At 42.9% G+C, this 18,628-nt stretch overlaps 1 protein-coding gene across 1 annotated transcript in view; it reads left to right on the top strand.

The window, feature by feature from the left end:
• Positions 1-17,288, top strand: part of LOC149282274 (huntingtin-like) — an 81,314-nt gene extending 64,026 nt beyond the window's left edge. Inside the window, exons 57-67 of the mRNA XM_089498454.1 lie at positions 208-290; positions 485-615; positions 1,329-1,455; positions 9,443-9,598; positions 10,284-10,474; positions 11,258-11,372; positions 12,389-12,602; positions 13,656-13,761; positions 14,926-15,088; positions 16,242-16,402; positions 17,075-17,288. Coding sequence (XP_089354580.1) covers positions 208-290; positions 485-615; positions 1,329-1,455; positions 9,443-9,598; positions 10,284-10,474; positions 11,258-11,372; positions 12,389-12,602; positions 13,656-13,761; positions 14,926-15,088; positions 16,242-16,402; positions 17,075-17,288 — 1,661 coding nt within the window. The remainder of the gene's footprint in view (positions 1-207; positions 291-484; positions 616-1,328; positions 1,456-9,442; positions 9,599-10,283; positions 10,475-11,257; positions 11,373-12,388; positions 12,603-13,655; positions 13,762-14,925; positions 15,089-16,241; positions 16,403-17,074) is intronic.
• Positions 17,289-18,628: the final 1,340 nt, after the last annotated feature.

Raw genomic sequence — 18,628 nt, 5'->3', positions numbered from 1 at the left:
AATACTTGTGTCGTTCGTGTCCAGCACCCTTACGGATGTCATTCAGCTTTAGTTAAAAATGCTTTTTTTGTCCGTTTGGTGACTGACTAATCGGGTGATCGCATTGGAAATTGTAAAATAATCCGAGGTTGTCTCATGTAGGTTATTTACCTTTAGTAACGAATTATCAGAGCATTAGTTCTAAAGTTTAAAAAAAATCTTTTGCAGGTGCTCTTATCGGCCACGAAAAACTTCTTTTGCAGATCAACACCGAGAGGGAAATTGGAAATATGCAGTATAAACTGGGGCAGGTGAGCGCTGGACGGCGGTCCGTATTGTTTGGGTGAGGCATAAAGTGTTGTAAGGCTATAAATTAAAGGGGGCAGTTTACGTGGCTGTGGCCGCTTAATAATAGTTTTTGGCAGCCTCGTCCGCCCGTACATTGAATAGCAATGTGTTGGCATTTTCTATTAGCATTAAATGGTGATGTGTCCTGTCTCTGCAGGTCTCCATTCATTCTGTGTGGCTGGGAAATAACATCACCCCCCTGAGAGAAGAGGAGCTGGATGAGGATGAGGAAGATGAGAACGATGTCCCTCCAGCTTCTTCCCCACCAACCTCTCCAATAAACTCCAGGTCTGATTAAATATTTTCTGCGTCTTGTGTTTTGGGCCACGTCGTGCATTTTGTTACCGGTGTTCCTCCTTTAAATGAAGGGATTGAAGGCATTGTTGTTTATTTCAGTGCAGGGGGCTTTTGATCTTTGCTTGTTTTCCTGGCGGTCTGGCATTCCCAACGTCCATCTGCACGCAGTCGCTTTGTCTGCTACAGGGCTTGGTGTGCCAGATCATACAAATGGGTTTAGTAGCTTTTCAGTCTTGGGGGGATTCATATTTTATTTAGGTATTTATTGAACCTTTATGTCTTTTCTTTTTTTTTTCCATTTGGAGTCCTGTTGTGTCATTATCGAATGAATTGTTTCAGCTAATGGTCTCTGCTATCACACGTTTGGGGCATTGTGTATAACCCAGCTGGTGGTCGGACCAGAAACAGCGGTAGAGCAGTGTATATAAACGCTATTACTTTGTAATTGGGCACTTTGTAAATATTTTAATTTAAACTGTCAGCTCCTCCTTTCCAAATGTATTCATGACTATTTAAAAGTCTGTAGACTATGGCTTTATTGGACAGCATTTGTTGTAGCTCCTTTTATTATACTGTGAAGTGCAAAGTAAATCTATTAATGCTCAATAAATAAAATAAATACATACACGTGTCTGTGTGTTAGCGGTCCCACACTCCTGGCGGGCAGCATACTTATAAAAAGTGGATTTCTCTCCCGCTTATAGGAAGCATCGCGCTGGAGTGGACATCCATTCCTGCTCGCAGTTCTTGCTGGAGTTGTACAGCCAGTGGATCCTGCCCACTGCCGGGAAGAAAACACCAGTGGTCCTGATCAGCGAAGTGGTCCGATCGGTGAGTCGCTTTACGTCACACGTGGCTCTGCGGGACCCGGGCTAGCGTGGACCCCGCAAGCTATTATGTTGTGTGGTATTAGCTCTAGGTACAATATACAAACCCCTTCCACGAGTGTGATAGTTGTCATTAGAGTGGCATATTCATTTTGCTGCAACACGGGAACTTATTGGGATCGTTTATTAAAGATCTGGGGATGGTGGAATTACCCCATAACGACTAATGAGGTGCCAAGCACGTGCCATGGGGGTAACTGAGCTTATAAAGTGATCAGCTATCGCTTTCTTCACTCAGATGGTGCTGCTGCTGTAACGCCTCGATATCGATACACAAAAAAATACCTATTTTCAGTTTTCTGCTGTGCACTTAAATATGTTTCCCATCCACAGCGTATTCCTCCATATTCCTTATCAGTAATTACTAGACTTGGGCACCAGGGGGCTCTTCGTGTTCGTCTTCGTGTTCGTCTTCGGGGAAAAAAAAAATCTTCGTATTCCGCGAATATTCGCCTGTTCCTGTCTTCTCTTCGGGCGAATATTCGTGGACATTCTTCGTGCTCGTTTCATCTTAGTTTTCCTCCCGGTTGCCTAGCAGGGGTTAATACGGGGTTAAGAACACATCGGAGCAGCAGCAGCTGCCGTGAAGGTACGAGTGTGCAACTCTATTGGTCGTTTCGGCAGGGGGCTGATCTGGCATCAACGAATGAATTGCAGAACTGCAGAATGCACTTCATTCGTTGATGGCAGGCGAGCCCCCTGCCGAAACAACCAATAGAGTTGCACACACGTACTGAGGTGTACTGTACACAATACACATTGCCCGAAACTGAGGGCCACGTTCCTCCGAGCAGTTGTCTTGTCTGAGACCTAGACAAATGCTCTAAGGAACTTGGCCTCCTTTTTATCATACACAGTCACACATCCATAGATGTTTAATAAAAGAATAGGGATTATTTTACATTTTTAAATCGATTTTGGACCACTTTTAATACATGCCTAACATTTGCTACCTATTCACAATGGCAACAACCCAACTTTTACTGGACAGGACTGTCCACGAAAATGTTGGGTGTGTTGGCAGGTATGCGAATGGAAAAATGTTGGACAAGAACTATAAAATAGCTTAGGGTTAATGTACGGTTGTGTTTAAGATTATTAGCAGTGCACTGTTTTGGTTAAAGATGTATTATGTCTAAATAATAATTTAATTTTAATTCAGTTATATTTATTATTTACTTTATTATATTTATTTAATGTTGTAGTGCTACCCTACCCAGCTATACCTATGTGCACTAGCATACCTAGTTTAGCTAAATTTGATGGGACAGGAAAAAAGCAGGACTGTCCCTGAAAAAGTTGGGTCTGTTGGCAGGTATGTGGATTGAAAAATGTTATAGGGTGAAGTGTCAGTTATAGCGTTAATGTAATGCTATTAGTGAGTGTAGAAGTGAAGGCCAGGGCAAAAAACAGGAGGAAAGGTCCTTGTGATTTGTACATTGTACATGTGTGTGTGTGTTATGTGTTATGTCACTGTGTTATATGTGTTATTGTGTGTGTTATGTTTGGTAGGTTGTGTATCAGACGGAAAAAAATGAAATGGAAATGGAAAAGGCGAATGAGTGGGTAATTGGCGACCCACTCACCTGTTTCACCCCAGGGCAAAGCACCCAAACACTGTCAGTCTTAGACATTTGGCAGCGGACTTCCAGAGCTCAGACACAAGGCCCTAGCGTACGCTGGCTACACTGGCGGAGGTAGCAGGCGTTGCCACACCGCAAACAGACGCAGCCAGGGGGGGAGAAACTACCCTTACCATTAGGGACATTTTGGGCATGACTCTAGCCAGGAAGCGAACTGGCCGAGAAGAGACGCTGGCACCACCACCAGCAGCAGCATTGGGAAAGGCGAATGAGTGGGTAATTGGCGACCCACTCACCTGTTTCACCCCAGAGCAAAGCATGAAAGTCTGTCAGTCCTTGGCGTTTGGGAGCGGACTTCCAGAACTCAGACACAAGGCCCTAGCGTAAATTGGCTACACCGGCGGAGGTAGCAGGCGTTGCCACACCGCAAACAGACGCAGCCAGGGGGAGAAACTACCTTGAACATTTTGGACATTTGAGGCATGACTTTAGCCAGGAAGCGAACTGGCAAAAGATGCTGGCACCACCACCAGCAGCAGCGTTGGAAACGGAAAAAGGTGAATGAGTGGGCAATTGGCGACCCGCTCACCTGTTTCACCCCAGGGCAAAGCATCCAAAGACTGTCAATCCTAGACGTTTGGGACCGGACTTCCAGAACTCAGACACAAGGCCCTAGCGTAAATTGGAGGTAGCAGGCGTTGCCACACCGCAGCAAGTGCAACCAGGGGGAGAAACTACCCTTTCCATTAGGGAAAATTTACTTTCCAAGCTAAGAGCTGGGTAACCCAACTTGGGCAGATTGAATTTAAGGAAGGCAATCTGCTCCATCAGATGAGGTGCCATGCGTGAGCGCTGTGGACTCAGTATGTTTCCAGTCATAGAAAACAGGCGCTCACTTTGGACATTGGTTGCGGACATGATAGAAGCTGCTGCGCAACCCATGAGAGTGCAGGCCACACACTCTTCTTTTCATTCCAGTAGCTAAGAGGATCAACATTAGGCGCAGAAGGAACTTCACAGAGGTAAAGTTTGACCATTTCAGAAGCACTACTCTCCTTTCTGCTGCTAGCTCTGTCAGATGGTCCAACTATACTCCCAAGTGCCTCTTCCCAAAACGCAGATGCTCCACTCAGCTGTGTTGTGCTGCTTGTGGCACTGCTGCTGATGCTAGGAGTAGCAGACCACATCATCTCTTCCTCCTCCTGCACCTCTCCCTCCTCGGACAGCATTCCCATTTTACGCTGCCAGTCACGCACCTTGTTGACCAATTGCTCCCGGTAGCTACTGAGAACATTAAATTTCAAAGCTAGCTTTCCCTTCATTCTTGGATCGCAAAGGCACGCTAGCATCGTTTCGGGACTCTCTTCCATGCGTTTGCGAAGGTGTACTTTTAGCAGATCCTTCAGCTTCCTGACTATGGCTGCTACGTCAGGATGTAGAGTGCCACCTTGAACAGCCTCACGGTTTTCAAGGAACACATCCATCTTGCTGCCTAGATGGGAGAACACTGGGATTACCTGGGCCAGACTGGCAGTGTTTGAGCTTAAATTTTCAGTGGCATCCCTGAATGGTTTAAGGACTGCCACTAGCTGGGCGATCACTGTCCAATCCTCCCAATTCAATGGAGAGGTAATCCCAATATTATGCTCTGAGGCAAGATTATGGATTGCCCTCTGCTGCTCCAAAATCCTCTCGAGCATCTCTAACGTGGAGTTCCACCGTGTACTCACATCCTGACGTAGGCAGTGTACGGGAAGACCTGACCTCTCTTGCTCTTCCCTCAAAAGTTTGCTAGCCTTAACACTATGGTGAAAGTGCCCAGCGATCTTTCTGCAGCGGGACAGAACTACTGCTGCCACATTAGTTCCTTCTGACATTGCTGCCTTCACTACAAGATGGATGATGTGGGCTGCACAGCGCACACCAACAATATGACCATCTCGCAGCGCTTTCACCATATTGGCACCTCCGTCAGTTACCACAAAACCAACTTCAACATTGGTGCCCGCCTCTGCTCCCACCCAAAGGCTAAACATTTTCCTCATTGCATGCAGAATATTTTGGGAAGTGTGCTTTTCATCCATCACTTCTGCATGGAGAAGGAATGATCGGTAGCCTGCTGCAGCAGCTTCCTTGGGCACACTGGGCTGCTACCACTGTGCTGTCAAAGAAAGAAAGGCATGCCGGCCGCTAGGTGCACTCCACAAATCTGTTGTGAAATGAACACACTGACCAGCAGCCTTGGAAAGCGCCTCTTTCACTGCTGAAACACAGGACCGATACGAGGGGACAATGTTCCTGCTGAAAGTGGAACGTGACGGAACTGTATATTGTGGAGCCACAGCCGCCATCAATTGTTTGAAAGGCTCCCCTTCAATCATGGAGAAGGATGCCCCTCCAACAGCAATGAACTGACCAATAAGTCGCGTTACTTTATTGGCCTGCTGTTTGGGCATTGACCTCTTGGAGTGCAGTGCCCCAACCTGCCTTGGTCTCTGGCTGCCAGCACTAGCTGCTGCTATTGGCTCAGAAGCAGCTGTTGGGGTTTTACCACTGTCTCTGGAGATGGTACTAGTTGTTGTTGTAGTACCACGGCCACCAGCTATGCTGCCTGCCCTACGGTTTACTTCTGCATCTTTCCCCAATAGCACAGTGTTGTGTTGAGTGCTGAGGTGATGCTTCATGCTAGCACTGGTAAAATGGCCAGACACTTTCCCTCTGCTTATTAGCTTCCCACAATGTTTGCACTTTCCATAGCGCCCTTCTTCAACATTTTCAAAGTGCTCCCAAATTGGGGCGCGCATAGTCTTGGAGTGTGCCTTGGGTGCTGCTCCTACTGCTCGGGGTGGATGAACAGAGGCAGAACTAGTATTGGTGGCACTGGTGGTAACAGTACTGGCCATAGTGGGACTGCTAATTGCTTTAAGTCTAGCAGATTTGGTAGGTTTTGCTGGTGGTGGTGATGATCGCAGCGAAGAAGGTGGAGGCTCAGGGGGAAATTGTGCACTAGTCATTTGGACACTGCTCCCTGAGGAATCTGATTCCTGACCACTCATCTCCTCTACTTCCTCTGGCTCATAGTCTAGTTCTTCATTAGCCAGATCAAATGGAATTCCTGCTAGGCTGGAGCTAAGACTGATATCGTCGTGACTAGTAGTAGTAGTAGTAGTAGAAGAAGTGGGAGCAGGAAGAACAGACTCTGCACTTGGCCTCTCAGTCTCAGGCTCCTCTGCTACCTCGCTAGCTGGAGTTCCACTATGTGTAGCCCTCTCTCTAACTGTCTTTACAAAAATATTGTAAGGACTTGGTGGCTTGCTAGAGGTACTAGGAGGACATGGCGTGGTGGTTACTGGGGAGAACAGTAGGCGCAGCACTAGTGGTGGTAGAGGCGGTAGAGGTGGTGGTGGTTTTCCCTACAAAGGAATGAGATCGCTTTGGTTTGGGAAAACCCCTCTGAGTCTTGCTGCTAATTTGGCTCTGCTTGGTACCTTGCATGCTGCTTGTGGATGGGGAAGATGCTGCTTGGGGCAAAAGGCACTACTTTTTACTCACTGGGCTAGTAGAAGTACTAGTTGTGCTACCCTTTAACTTTGAACGTGCTTCTGGTGCTTTAGGCTTTCTGTAAAAAACCATAGAGCTTGTGGGCCTAGCCGCACTACTACTGCCTGCTTTTGGTGCCTTTCCTTTACTTGATGATCCTTCAAGCAATGCTTCCCCAAATGATAAGCGAGAGCTTGGCCTACTTGGCCGACTAGACTGACGCAAAGGCTGCATCTTAGAACTGATGGTGGTGCTGGTGGTGGTAGATGGAGCTTGTCCCTCCTTAGTCCCAAAAGGAGGATCCATTTCAAATTTTGTGTTGTGTGTAGTGTAGTGTAGTGTTTAAAAAAACTATAAAAAAAATTTAAAAAAAGGAAAAACAAATTAAAGACAAAAAAATTAGAGGAAGTTCTCTTCAGTGCTACTGCTTAAAAAGTAAAACTATGCACAACTGCACTGTGCTGTGTGCAATCTGCCAAAGTGCTAAAGTTATTTAAATTATTAACTCAAGATTAACTATATTAACTAGCAGTATTTTATTTTTAATTTTGAATTTACACGGGCTTAAGAGTTTAGCCTACTACTATGCTAAAGCTATATTTCCTCACTATAGATCTACCTCTAGGCAGACGCTCTCAAGCCCACTAAGCTAAAGTGAGGTTAAATCAGATTCAGTATATGATTTATTAATTAATATTAAGTTATATAATATTAATAGATTAGAAATAATTTACTTATATATTATAGATAGAAGAATATAGATTAGGAATTAGAATTTAGAATTAGAATTACTTATATTATAGATTATAAATTACAATTTATATTATATATTTATAATATATTATAGATTAAGATTAAAGAAGATTAGAATTATTTTAGTACTACAGCTAGTACCTTGAAGCTTTGCTTAGTACAGTTGTCGTCGTCACACAGTCAATTTTTCTTGAAAAGAAATTAGAAAATAAAATGTAAGACCAAAACAGGTAGCTTCACTGCTTGCTGAACAAAAAGAACACAGCACTTATGCGGCTGCACTCACTAGCCCAACAAGTTCACTTCACTGATGGACTGAGGTGAGCAAAACAAATGAAATAAAATGAAAAATTATTAATTAAGAAAAATTGACTTGGTCTCTTGCTGTTGCTAAAACAAAGCACAAACTAAAGAGCTGCAGCACCAGTACTAATAAGATTATCTGAACTATAAACTAGTAGTAATTAATTATTAATTTTATTTATAGCTAATTAACTATTAAACTAGCTAAAATGAATTATATAATATTACTAATATAATGATTTTAGATTAGACACTAGTAGATGTCTTGAATGTCTACAGTACACTCTACACTAGTATACTATAGTATATAATATATATATGACTGACAAATATATATAATATTATAAATTAATGTACTATTAAATTATTATATATTCTATTAAATTATTATTTATAAATTCTATTATTTAATTTATCTAACTCAAGACCGGACAGGCAATAGGCAGTGCCAGCCCAGGGCAAGGGAAAAAAATTAAATAAAAAAATGACTAAATTAATAAAATTATTAATTCAGTAGAACTGAAGTGAGGATGAAGTACACTGTGAGAAATGGCAGGCTAAGGCTTACCAGTCTCACACAGAACAGAACAATCTCTCTGTAACGCTCGGATGCAGCACAGCAGTGTTGCCAAAGCAGTCACAGCGAAAAATGAATGGATCTCTCAGGCAAGCTCTGGTCTTATAAAGGCGCCTTCAGAATTCAAAAAACAGCAGCACAGGCATTGGACGAGACCCTTAGCGTGACGTCACAAGAGTGAGCTGATTGGACAGACGAGGATCAGCTCACTCCTGTTTGAAATTTTGGCGGCTGCACGGCGAAAACGAAGACGATCTTCGATTCTTCGTGGTTGTGAGTCTTCGTCTTCGCCTACGTTTTGCCAGCACTGTATTCTGATCTACGTTCCTTTGGAACGAACAAAAACACGGCCTCTTCATGCTCGTTTTCATGTTCGCCCGAAGACGAATGCGTCTAGTGATTACATTATACATTATATTTATTTATTATGCAGGCAGCTTTAAACCTTACGTATAAATGTTTTAACGCATTTGCCAGCGGTTTCTTTCACACATTATTGATCGAAAAGATTCACCTTAAAATCCTGGTGACCTGTTATTCATAAAACTGGTGGAAACGTTTAAATGCCTCGGGGAAATATGATGGAACGATCACAGCTTAACTGCCCTATACACCACCTTCTGGAAACATCTTCTCCCTCCCTCACTGTTCATTCACACGCGGCGGGATAATTCCCTGACGTTGTTTGGAAACGCTCGGCTCATTCCACTGTGTCTGGCTCGTACGTGTCTCTTGGTGATGAGCAGCTCTCAGAGTAGTTAGCTAGGTGATTCGATCCTCATCATCAGATAATGTGTTTCTAGACTGGTTCAGAGCCACGGGCCTATGATTCCTCGGGGTGAAATAACGCTTTACCTCGGTCGTTTTTCATCCTGGTAGACGCATGCGTAAATCTTGTCTTTTTGGCAAAGTGCACATAATTGTAGGATATTGCAGGGCTGTATGGGGAAAATAGCATAGTTAAGGCTAATGTGAATAAATATGTATTGATTTTTATAGTGCAGCTTAGAAAAAAGTACCAACTCTGTGCTGTTAAGAGAAAATGACCCACTGTATATAACACACGATTGTTCCTGTGTTCTCGCGCCGAAAGGATTATAAATAATAATTAAGGCAGCGCAGGTACGGCCCTGTGGCTTCCAGTCTTTAATCCGTTGCGTCTTGCCCTCATGCAGATCCTGGCGGTGTCGGATTTATTCACGGAGAGGAATCAGTTTGAGATGATGTACGCGTCTTTAACCGAGCTGCAGAAGCAGCACCCGGCCGAGGACGAAATTCTCAATCAGTATCTGGTGCCTGCGATCTGCAAAGCTGCCGCCGTGCTGGGAATGGTAAGATAGCCCCGACGGGGGACTGGAGGGTCCTGTCTGTCCATGGCCACCGAGATACATCAAAGAGAGCATCAGGTCCCAGTTACAGCTGGCATTAAAGAGGTTAACATTTTAACAGCAAAGATATTTTATTCAGGATATTTTATGTATTGAGTATCAACATTCTGTAATACAGTCTGGCGTTTGTGGATTGGGTTGGTGCCATATCTGTATGAGATTCAAGGCCGTGGGTTATTGGCGTACAAACGCTTTGGCTCTTAGCCTAGATCAATCCTTGCATCTATCGTTGAGAAGCGTGGGGCTTGGGGGCCTAGGGGCCGTCTTGGGTAAGACGACAACTTTAGAGAATTAATGAAGAGATTCCAGTTGGTCGGTAATATATCTTCATCGCACCGATCTGGGCATTTGACAACTATTTTGTAGCGTCCGTATCAGGCTCTGTGGAACTTTGCAGCCGTCTAGGTCAGCACGCTCTGGATCTACGCGGCATCTAGAATTTTTCAAGTGGTTCTGATGTGAATATTTAAAAAAAAACAAAAAACACATGATTTCCAGAAGATCCTTTAAATATTTAAAAATGTATTATTGCCCAAACTATGAATTATCGATTGAAAAGTAATTCATGTGATTTTTGGGGGGAACAAAATAGTGAAAATGTTGTTTTTTTTCTTCTTGTGATCGTAAGGATAAGGCTGTTGCAGAGCCCGTGAGCCGTTTGCTGGAGAATACGCTGCGCAGCACGCATATGCCGAGCCGTATTGGAGCTTTGCACGGCGTCCTGTATATCCTGGAGTGTGACCTGCTGGATGAGACGGCTAAACAGCTCATACCCGTCATCAGCGATTATCTGCTTTCCAACCTACGCGGGATAGCACAGTAAGTGTCTGGCAGAGCGCGGCTCCATCAGCAGCGTGTGGAACGAATGCCGCCGATGCCCTTCCGTATTCAATTTCCTTCATTTCTCCTATTTTTCTCCTTTTTTCTTCAAATATTTTTTTCACTTAGTAAGTCGGCGTGCTATGTTCCTTACCGACACCAGGACACACTCAGGGGTGATTGCTGTAATATGACAGAGTAGCAGATGGTTGCACATTGCATTAAATTGCAATGTGTCGCTCAGTTGGACTTGTAAAGGTTAAAGGGAAAATATTAGAATAATCTAGACAAAAAAGAGCGGTGAGCGAGGAGCCTGTTTACTGCAGTGCAGAGGAGATGGACTGTGTTTCTAATTAGAACGACACAGGGATTCTTGGGGAGTGAGAGTAGAGCCGGAGCAGCACCGTCGGCTATGTCCTCCCTGGTCACCCGATTCCAGATGTTTTCTGCTATGTTAAAATATTAGCAATGCCATTGTGTTTCTGATTCAGCACAGCTCCCTGCCCTCTCTGCCTTTTGTATTAACTTCTATTTTTAATGATTTACTAACGGCAGATTCATGACACAGGCTCTGGCTGTCAATGTCCCCTTGGCACAAATGCGCTGATCGGGCTTCCTTTTCTCAGACCTCATGAAATATGCAGGGCTCGGCTGTACTGTGATATAAAAAAGGTCCCTGGTATAAAGCGAACGAGGGAAATTGTTTACGCGTTCCGATACATGGCAAATTCTCAGAGCCTGGTCACTCTGGACAGATTTCTGTCTGTTGTGTGTTCTCTCCAGCTGTGTGAACCTCCATAACCAGCAGCACGTCCTGGTGATGAGCGCCGCAGCCTTCTACCTGATTGAGAATTATCCTTTGGATGTAGGGCCGGAGTTCACCGCTGGCATCATACAGGTGAGCATGGCGCACGCTCGACTCTGCTACTCTTTTACTCGTTAATGGATTTTCTGAAATCACCGTGACTTTTAAGCGCAGCTGGGAAACCCAAAACCCGTTGTATAAAATATGTTGGCAGACTTTTCTCAATGTGCTAGTCGGCCAGAGACCTCTACTGATCAGGTCCCACAATAGATCTAATGGTGTAATACAGGGGTCTTCCTCATGGGTTTTTTTTTCTTTTTTTTTTTTTTTCTTTCATGTATTTTGATTTAAGAAACAATACATTTGTTGCGTCTCTACTATGCATACTGCTCTCCATTTACACACCTTGTGTGTATGTGAAATTAATGAAAGATCTAGAAATTGGCTGCCTATTGGAATTCCAAAGGCATTTGTTTGGTTCCCCGTTCTGTAGAATACGTTCCCAGTGTTTTGTAGGAATGGATACCTGTAAAGATGTTGATGCACCTACGTCTGTTAATGAACGCAGACCCCCTGTGACTCGGGTCCGGTCATTCTGATTTTATTATTGCCTGAACTGGACCTCGGTACATAATACCAAGTCTTTCAGTTACTTTACTGCCATCTGTAGACATATTAACAATACAGTATTTTACGCATCCCTATACAGGAGCCATAAAAGTCAGATTTCCCCCTGTAAAGATATACAGGGCTGGGTGTATTATTCTGGCGCAAAGTTTGAAAACGTGGTCTTTTGGTGATAGTAACCAATGGAATAATGCAATCAAGCGGAACATTCATTGCTTGCTGTTGCTTTTCACAATAATCCCTTTTTATGTATAACCTCCATTGTGTGTCTGTACTAATGATATGGGGGGTGCATTTCGTCCATGTTTGTCGGTATTCGCTAAAGTAGAGTGCACGTGCCGTCTGTTTGCTGCCCGGAAGCTATTTTAGAACAATCCATTAAACTGACATTCAGAATCCCATGCTTGGTACGTTTCACTTAAGCGATGTACGGGTTTCATTAACAGGCACATCTTTTTTTCCTTTGCTTTTGGGTTTTTCAGATGTGTGGCGTGATGGTCTCGGGGAGTGAAGAATCCACCCCGTCCACGATCTACCATTGTGTCCTGAGGGGTTTGGAGCGGCTACTCCTCTCTGAGCAGCTCTCCAGACTGGATGGGGAGGCTCTTGTAAAGCTGAGCGTCGACCGCGTCAATATACACAGCCCGCACAGAGCCATGACTGCCCTGGGGTTGATGCTTACCTGCATGTACACAGGTAGAGACTTATCTGACAGTCTGTGTGGGCTCCAAAAACAAGAGATATATAAAATGACGCCAGAGTTTGGGTAATCAAACATGCAATCATCGGGCATAAAAAGGTATTGCGTCCCAACATAAACACAATCCAATGAGAGTAAGTAAGGCCTGATTCGGTCAGCCCTTTCGAATATAAATCTGACCAACGTGCCCATCAGGTTAGATTTGTCTACAGACATTTCTTACACCCAAAAGGCATTCCATTAAAACCTCTGCTAAACAGTTATTGACATGTGTCAGGGTCGTACGAGTAGAAAAGGTGAGCGGACACTAGGGAATCTCCCCATGAGTGGCCATCCCGAAAAATAATCAGCAGGGTGTAAAATCATCCGGACATCATCATCATCATCCTGGGATCTATAGCCCTCTCTCGCCCCAACTCCTGGGCTCGTTCCCACGCCATTAGAAACGTACCGATACGTAGGGTTCATGGTAGGAAGTGGAAATCACCGCCCCGTCGGATTACCATGAGACGTTGTGGCAGGACTCTGGCAGTTAATGCTCACAAGTTTGTTTTTTTGTTCTTTTTTCTTTCAAATCCAATGTGAAGTTTTGATGAAAGTTTTAATAACCCTCAGTAGAAAGAAAGTAAAATGCGACAAATCAAAAAAGGACAAAACACCTAATCTTTATAAAGACCGGAACAAGTGTTTAGCATTCCACACATTCTTAATATTTAATGGCTGAGACTTCCGTATTAATAGGATGCGGGCATACATATTAAATCATAAAAATCAGTATTTGTAGGCCACTCTGGCTAAAATTGTTCTCATCATATTCTAATGCTATTTTTTATGCAGATAAATAGCCAAGGCGAGAATATAAATGTGTGGTTTTGCTTGTTGGGGAAATAATGTAACCCCATTTGATCATTGCATGTCGTACACATCATGAAACCGAAACCAAGTCAGCGGCTATTTTATTGTAAACAACATGCAGTTGATAGATTTCTCGCATGAATATATTTTGAGGCTGTGTGCTAACTTGTCTTAATCAATGTTTTTGTTCCTAGGTAAAGAGAAGATCAGTCCTGGCCGTACCGCCGAGCCGAGCCCTTCAGCTCCAGATAGCGAATCTGTCATTGTGGCCATGGAGCGAGTGTCAGTGCTGTTTGACAGGTATGGGGGGGGGGATATATATATATATATATATATATATATATATATATATATATAATAATGAATCTTGCTTTGTGCACCACTATATGGACAAAAGTATTGGGACACACTTCTTAATTATTGAAATCAGGGTTTGGGGCCCTTACTTCCAGTGAAGAAAAAATGTTAATGCTTCAGCACACCAACACATTTGGGACAACGCTATGCTTCAACCATTGTGCGAACAGTTTGGGGAAGACCCCTTTTCTATTCCACTGTACCCCAGCGCACAAAGCAAGATCCATAAAGACATGGTTGGATGGGTTTGGGGTGGAAGAATTTGACCGGCCGCACAGAGCCCTGACCTCAACCCCATCGAACACCTTTGGGATGAACTGGAACGGAGACCGCGAGCCGGGCGTCTCGTCCAACATCACCGCCTGACCTCATAAACGCTCTACTGGATGAATGGGCAAAAATTACCACCGAAACTCCAAAATCTCGTGGAAATCCTTCCCAGAAGAGTGGGGGCTGTTATGGCTGCAAAAGGGGAAAAACCTATTAATGCCTATGTATTAGAATGTAATGTCATCAAAGTCACTGTGAATGTAATTATCAAGTGTCCCAATACTTTTGTCCACATAGTGTCTCAATCTTGTTTACAAACTCACAACCTGGTGAATACACCTTAATATTTATTACTTTTTAACGGTGCCACCAGCTTTAATACCAAAAAGACAGTATACTAAAAAACTAAAATCACTGTTTTCTCTCATAAATTCCCAGTCTTCCTGAGAAGGGATAGCGTGCGTCTGTGTGCGCGCGACTGTGTGAGCATTACAGAGCTCAGCATGTGCATGTAGCGTTAATCTCTGTGGCGGTAACGTACATTTTCTCAAGACATTTTTTAATCTCTCACATGAATAACTGCTGATGCAGAATCATATTTGGAAGTGTTTTCTCCCCTGAGCGCATCGAGATTAGCGTTTCTTTAGCGTTTCTCCTGTGTTAATTGAATCCTCGCGTTATTAGCTTTGTGTGATCGTCCCGGCGGGGAGCGGTTAGATAAGAGCAATAATGGCTTTCACCTGTTCTTCATTTATCTCCGTGTTTGGCTTCACGTATAGGGGAAGCTCTGAGCATCACATGCGTTATGAGAACGTCTCTCCCTCTGCTTTATAACAGAATCAGGAAAGGCTTTCCGTTTGAAGCGAGAGTCGTGGCGAGGATCCTTCCGCAGTTTTTAGATGACTTTTTCCCTCCGCAAGATGTAATGAACAAGGTCATCGGAGAATTCTTGTCCAACCAGCAGCCCTACCCGCAGTTCATGGCCACTGTGGTTTACAAGGTTTGCAGATGGTTATTGATAACACAAGATTTTATCCCAAATGTTATATTTTACAGAGCTGTACATGAAATAAACCTATAAGAGCTAATGTATTCATATCATACCAATCCAAATGTCTATAGACATATACTGTACTTACTATATGACTACCCCCACTTTATTATACGGTGAACTGTAATGCATGTCTCTAAATGAAAATATATATTTATAGATATATATATAGATAGATCTATATATTTGGACAAGCTTTAAGATCTTTAGAAGTCTCTTCCTCTAATACGTTTTCCTTATGAAAAATTAAGCAAATTATATTTTAATATAAAGCGTGTAATACAATCTGCGTATTGTGACAAATAAGTGGGCAGTAATATTAGAATTATTCTCCCAAGAAGTTCTGAATGGAAAACTATATATTTTTTTTAATTGATAGTCCATTTAATTTACTTTTCCATTTTATCCCTTATATAAAGAGCTTGGAATGAATAAGCTCTCTGTGCTTATGGCTCTTCCCGAAGGCTTCTTATGTGATTGGAAGGTGCTGGGATATAATAAGGAAACTGCCAAGCGATAACGGCTTTTGTAACAGTTACTCCCTTTAAGTAATGATCGTAACTGACGCCAATAAACGAACACACATCAGTGCGACTGCGTCGCTCTCGGCCGCACAACCAACACAATCAGTCAACCCAAACGGCTCTTCATTAAAGACGCTTCTCTCTGCTTTCTAATGTTACGCCTCTAGATTTGCTTTTACTTTCATGTAATCCGCTTGGTTTTGTTTTTTTTGTACAAAAATGAGTTTATTTATCGCTGGGCTAGTTGTGGCCCCTGTACCGACAAACAGTGTTTCACAAATCGAATGCACGCAGCAGGTTTGTTGATGTCTGAATGCAGTGTAGCTTTTTTTTTTTTTTTGGGCTATAACATCTGATTTTTGCTTTGTGTGAGAGCAGCCAGCTTAGTGCCGTTAACATCTATGGCTGAGGATCTTAGGAGTTAATTGAAAAAAAATAGAAATTATAGACATGCCACCTTTTGTATGGTGGGCCGCGTTTGCTCGTGTGTAGGTGACGTATCGTTACTTCCCCGGGTCCTCGAGGTGCAGGATAATGCATTGACGCTTGTCCTTGTTCTTTGGTGGTTTTTTTTGCAGGTCTTCCAGACCTTACATGCGACCGGACAGTCCTCGATGGTGCGTGACTGGGTGATGCTGTCTCTCTCCAACTTCACACAGCGCACTCCAGTTGCCATGGCGATGTGGAGCCTGTCTTGTTTTTTCGTCAGTGCATCTACTAGCAAGTGGATTTCGGCGATGTATCCTTTACCTTCCTGCTGTCACCACTGTATAACATGACGGCTGCTGCATCACGGGCGACCTATCGAGAAAATCCATGCACAGATCTTTTTTTTGTTGGTGTGCCACTAGATGTAATGAGTGAAGGGAGCTGTTGGTTCATCATTGTACCTTTTGTGAGGCTTTTTAATTCTATAAACCCTGACATGTAACGTTGTTTAAAAATTTATTATGTTACTTGATCTGGAGCGGGTGCAGTAGAGAACACAATCTCACCCTGGTTAAAACTTACATCATTTTTGACCTCTGGAGATCCGTTGGTTTTGGCTTCAAGTCTTAAATGTAATCCTCGCAGGACCAAACATCTGTGTTTGCCGTACCAGCTATATATATATATATATATATATATATCAGCCATATTCCTGCTCCTCATTATACTGCTGGTTTCATACCATTACTGTAGTTGCTCATAAGCCAGTGTGTGTGTATATGTATATGTGTGTATATATACACATATATGTATATGTGTATATATATATATACACATATACATATATATATATACACAGTATTTTTCAGGATATGTCATTAAATTACAGAGTTTGAAAGCATGCCATAGAGGCTGCCATAAGAAAGTTTTACGATTTCTCTTGTTTACAATTGAAAGGTTCCATTCTTAACCCGTGCTTCAGTCTTCCACACGTGATCAGCAGAATGGGAAAGTCTGAGCCCGTGGATATCAGCCTGTTTTGCCTGGTTGCCATAGACTTTTATAGACATCAGATAGATGAAGAACTGGATCGAAGGGCCTTTCAGTCCGTCTTTGAGCTGGTGGCTTCTCCTGGAACTCCTTACCATCGCCTCCTGATCTGTTTGCAGAATGTCCACAACGTTACTGTTTTCTAGATGTCCCGTCGGCTGCAGAAATGGGGTGCACGCTGCGCACACGTGAAAAGAAGCCTTTCCGCCTACATCGGTGCATCCCGGTCACTCTAAATCTACCCGGTCACTCTAAATCTACCCTCCGAAAACTAGGCACTGCTGTAACCCGGCACTTGTCCTGCTCTGAATGTTGGTTCTTGTAGATATGTTCTGATTGCAACCAGATTTTATTAAAGTGAATGTAAAAGTCCTGTTCTATACAAATAATTGTTTTATGGTACATTAGACAAAAGCAGCTCGACAACCCTTTTTTTTCAGTTTTGTGATGCACATTTCTGATAGTTTTGTTTTTGAGTCTTCAGTTGGGATGGAGTTTAATTTAACATTTACGTATTACCTTTAAATGCTGCCTTGATGGTGGCAGGATCTCACAGCAATGACTGGCTTTTAAAATGTATTGGGAATCTCCTTGGGAATTCATGTTCGAATGTAATTAACCCTGTAGCTCCCACAGGGTTAGGGCACGGGTGCGAAGTATAGGAATTCTGTTGGGTGTTTGTCTATACCCTTGTGTGCTGGACAAGCATTTGGGTAGTTTGGGATCATTTCTGTTTATTCTGCATTGCTCTAATTCTCCTATCTGCTGCACTGCATTTGGTTATTGGCATAAATTGGTTTTAAAATATATTTCTATATTATGTAAATTATGTATAATTGTAAAACCTTTGGCGCATGACATTCTCTAAAATGAGAATTCTACACTACGCTTCATGCCATTTCCCCATATTGCGTGAATTTTTCGTGGCCCAAACTGGTTTTCTATGTATTCATTAACCTTAAAATCTCAACGTTCTCAACTAGACCGGCAGCTGATTCAATGCTGACGGCAGATCCTGAAGTAGTCTCATTTCCATTAATTAATTTGTATTATAATACCTTATTATACACATAGCTGAGCTCTCACTCAATTCATACTTCCTATTCCACATGTCCTTCGCCCTTTTTAACTGGAGTGACGGTTTCATTATTGGTTCCCTCTCTAATTTGTTGAAGTGCAGGTAGGTCTTCCTGTGATGTCTTTCAACTAAATACATACCGGTAATGCTAAAACTGGATGAAACGTGTAAATACAGCAAACATCTCATCTAGAATTTTGAATAATGTTCTTAAATCAATCTTTCAGTAACCGTCCCCAGATATTGTGGTCTAGTGGTGGAATGTTGTGTAGAGTAGGGTGACTTTTGGTTACTGATTATATGATTGTCTGCTGTCAAAAAAAAACAAAAAACGTTGATAGGTCTCTGCTCTTGAGCGCTACTTACTTACCATAAGCATAGTGCCCAGAAAAGGGGAAAATAACCCAA

The sequence above is a fragment of the Sceloporus occidentalis genome, unplaced genomic scaffold, assembly GCF_023333645.1.
Source record: "Sceloporus occidentalis isolate IW3139 unplaced genomic scaffold, rSceOcc1.0.p SCAF_120, whole genome shotgun sequence".
In the NCBI taxonomy this organism is placed as follows: Eukaryota; Metazoa; Chordata; class Lepidosauria; order Squamata; family Phrynosomatidae; genus Sceloporus; species Sceloporus occidentalis.
This window is presented reverse-complemented; position numbering and strand designations above follow the sequence as displayed.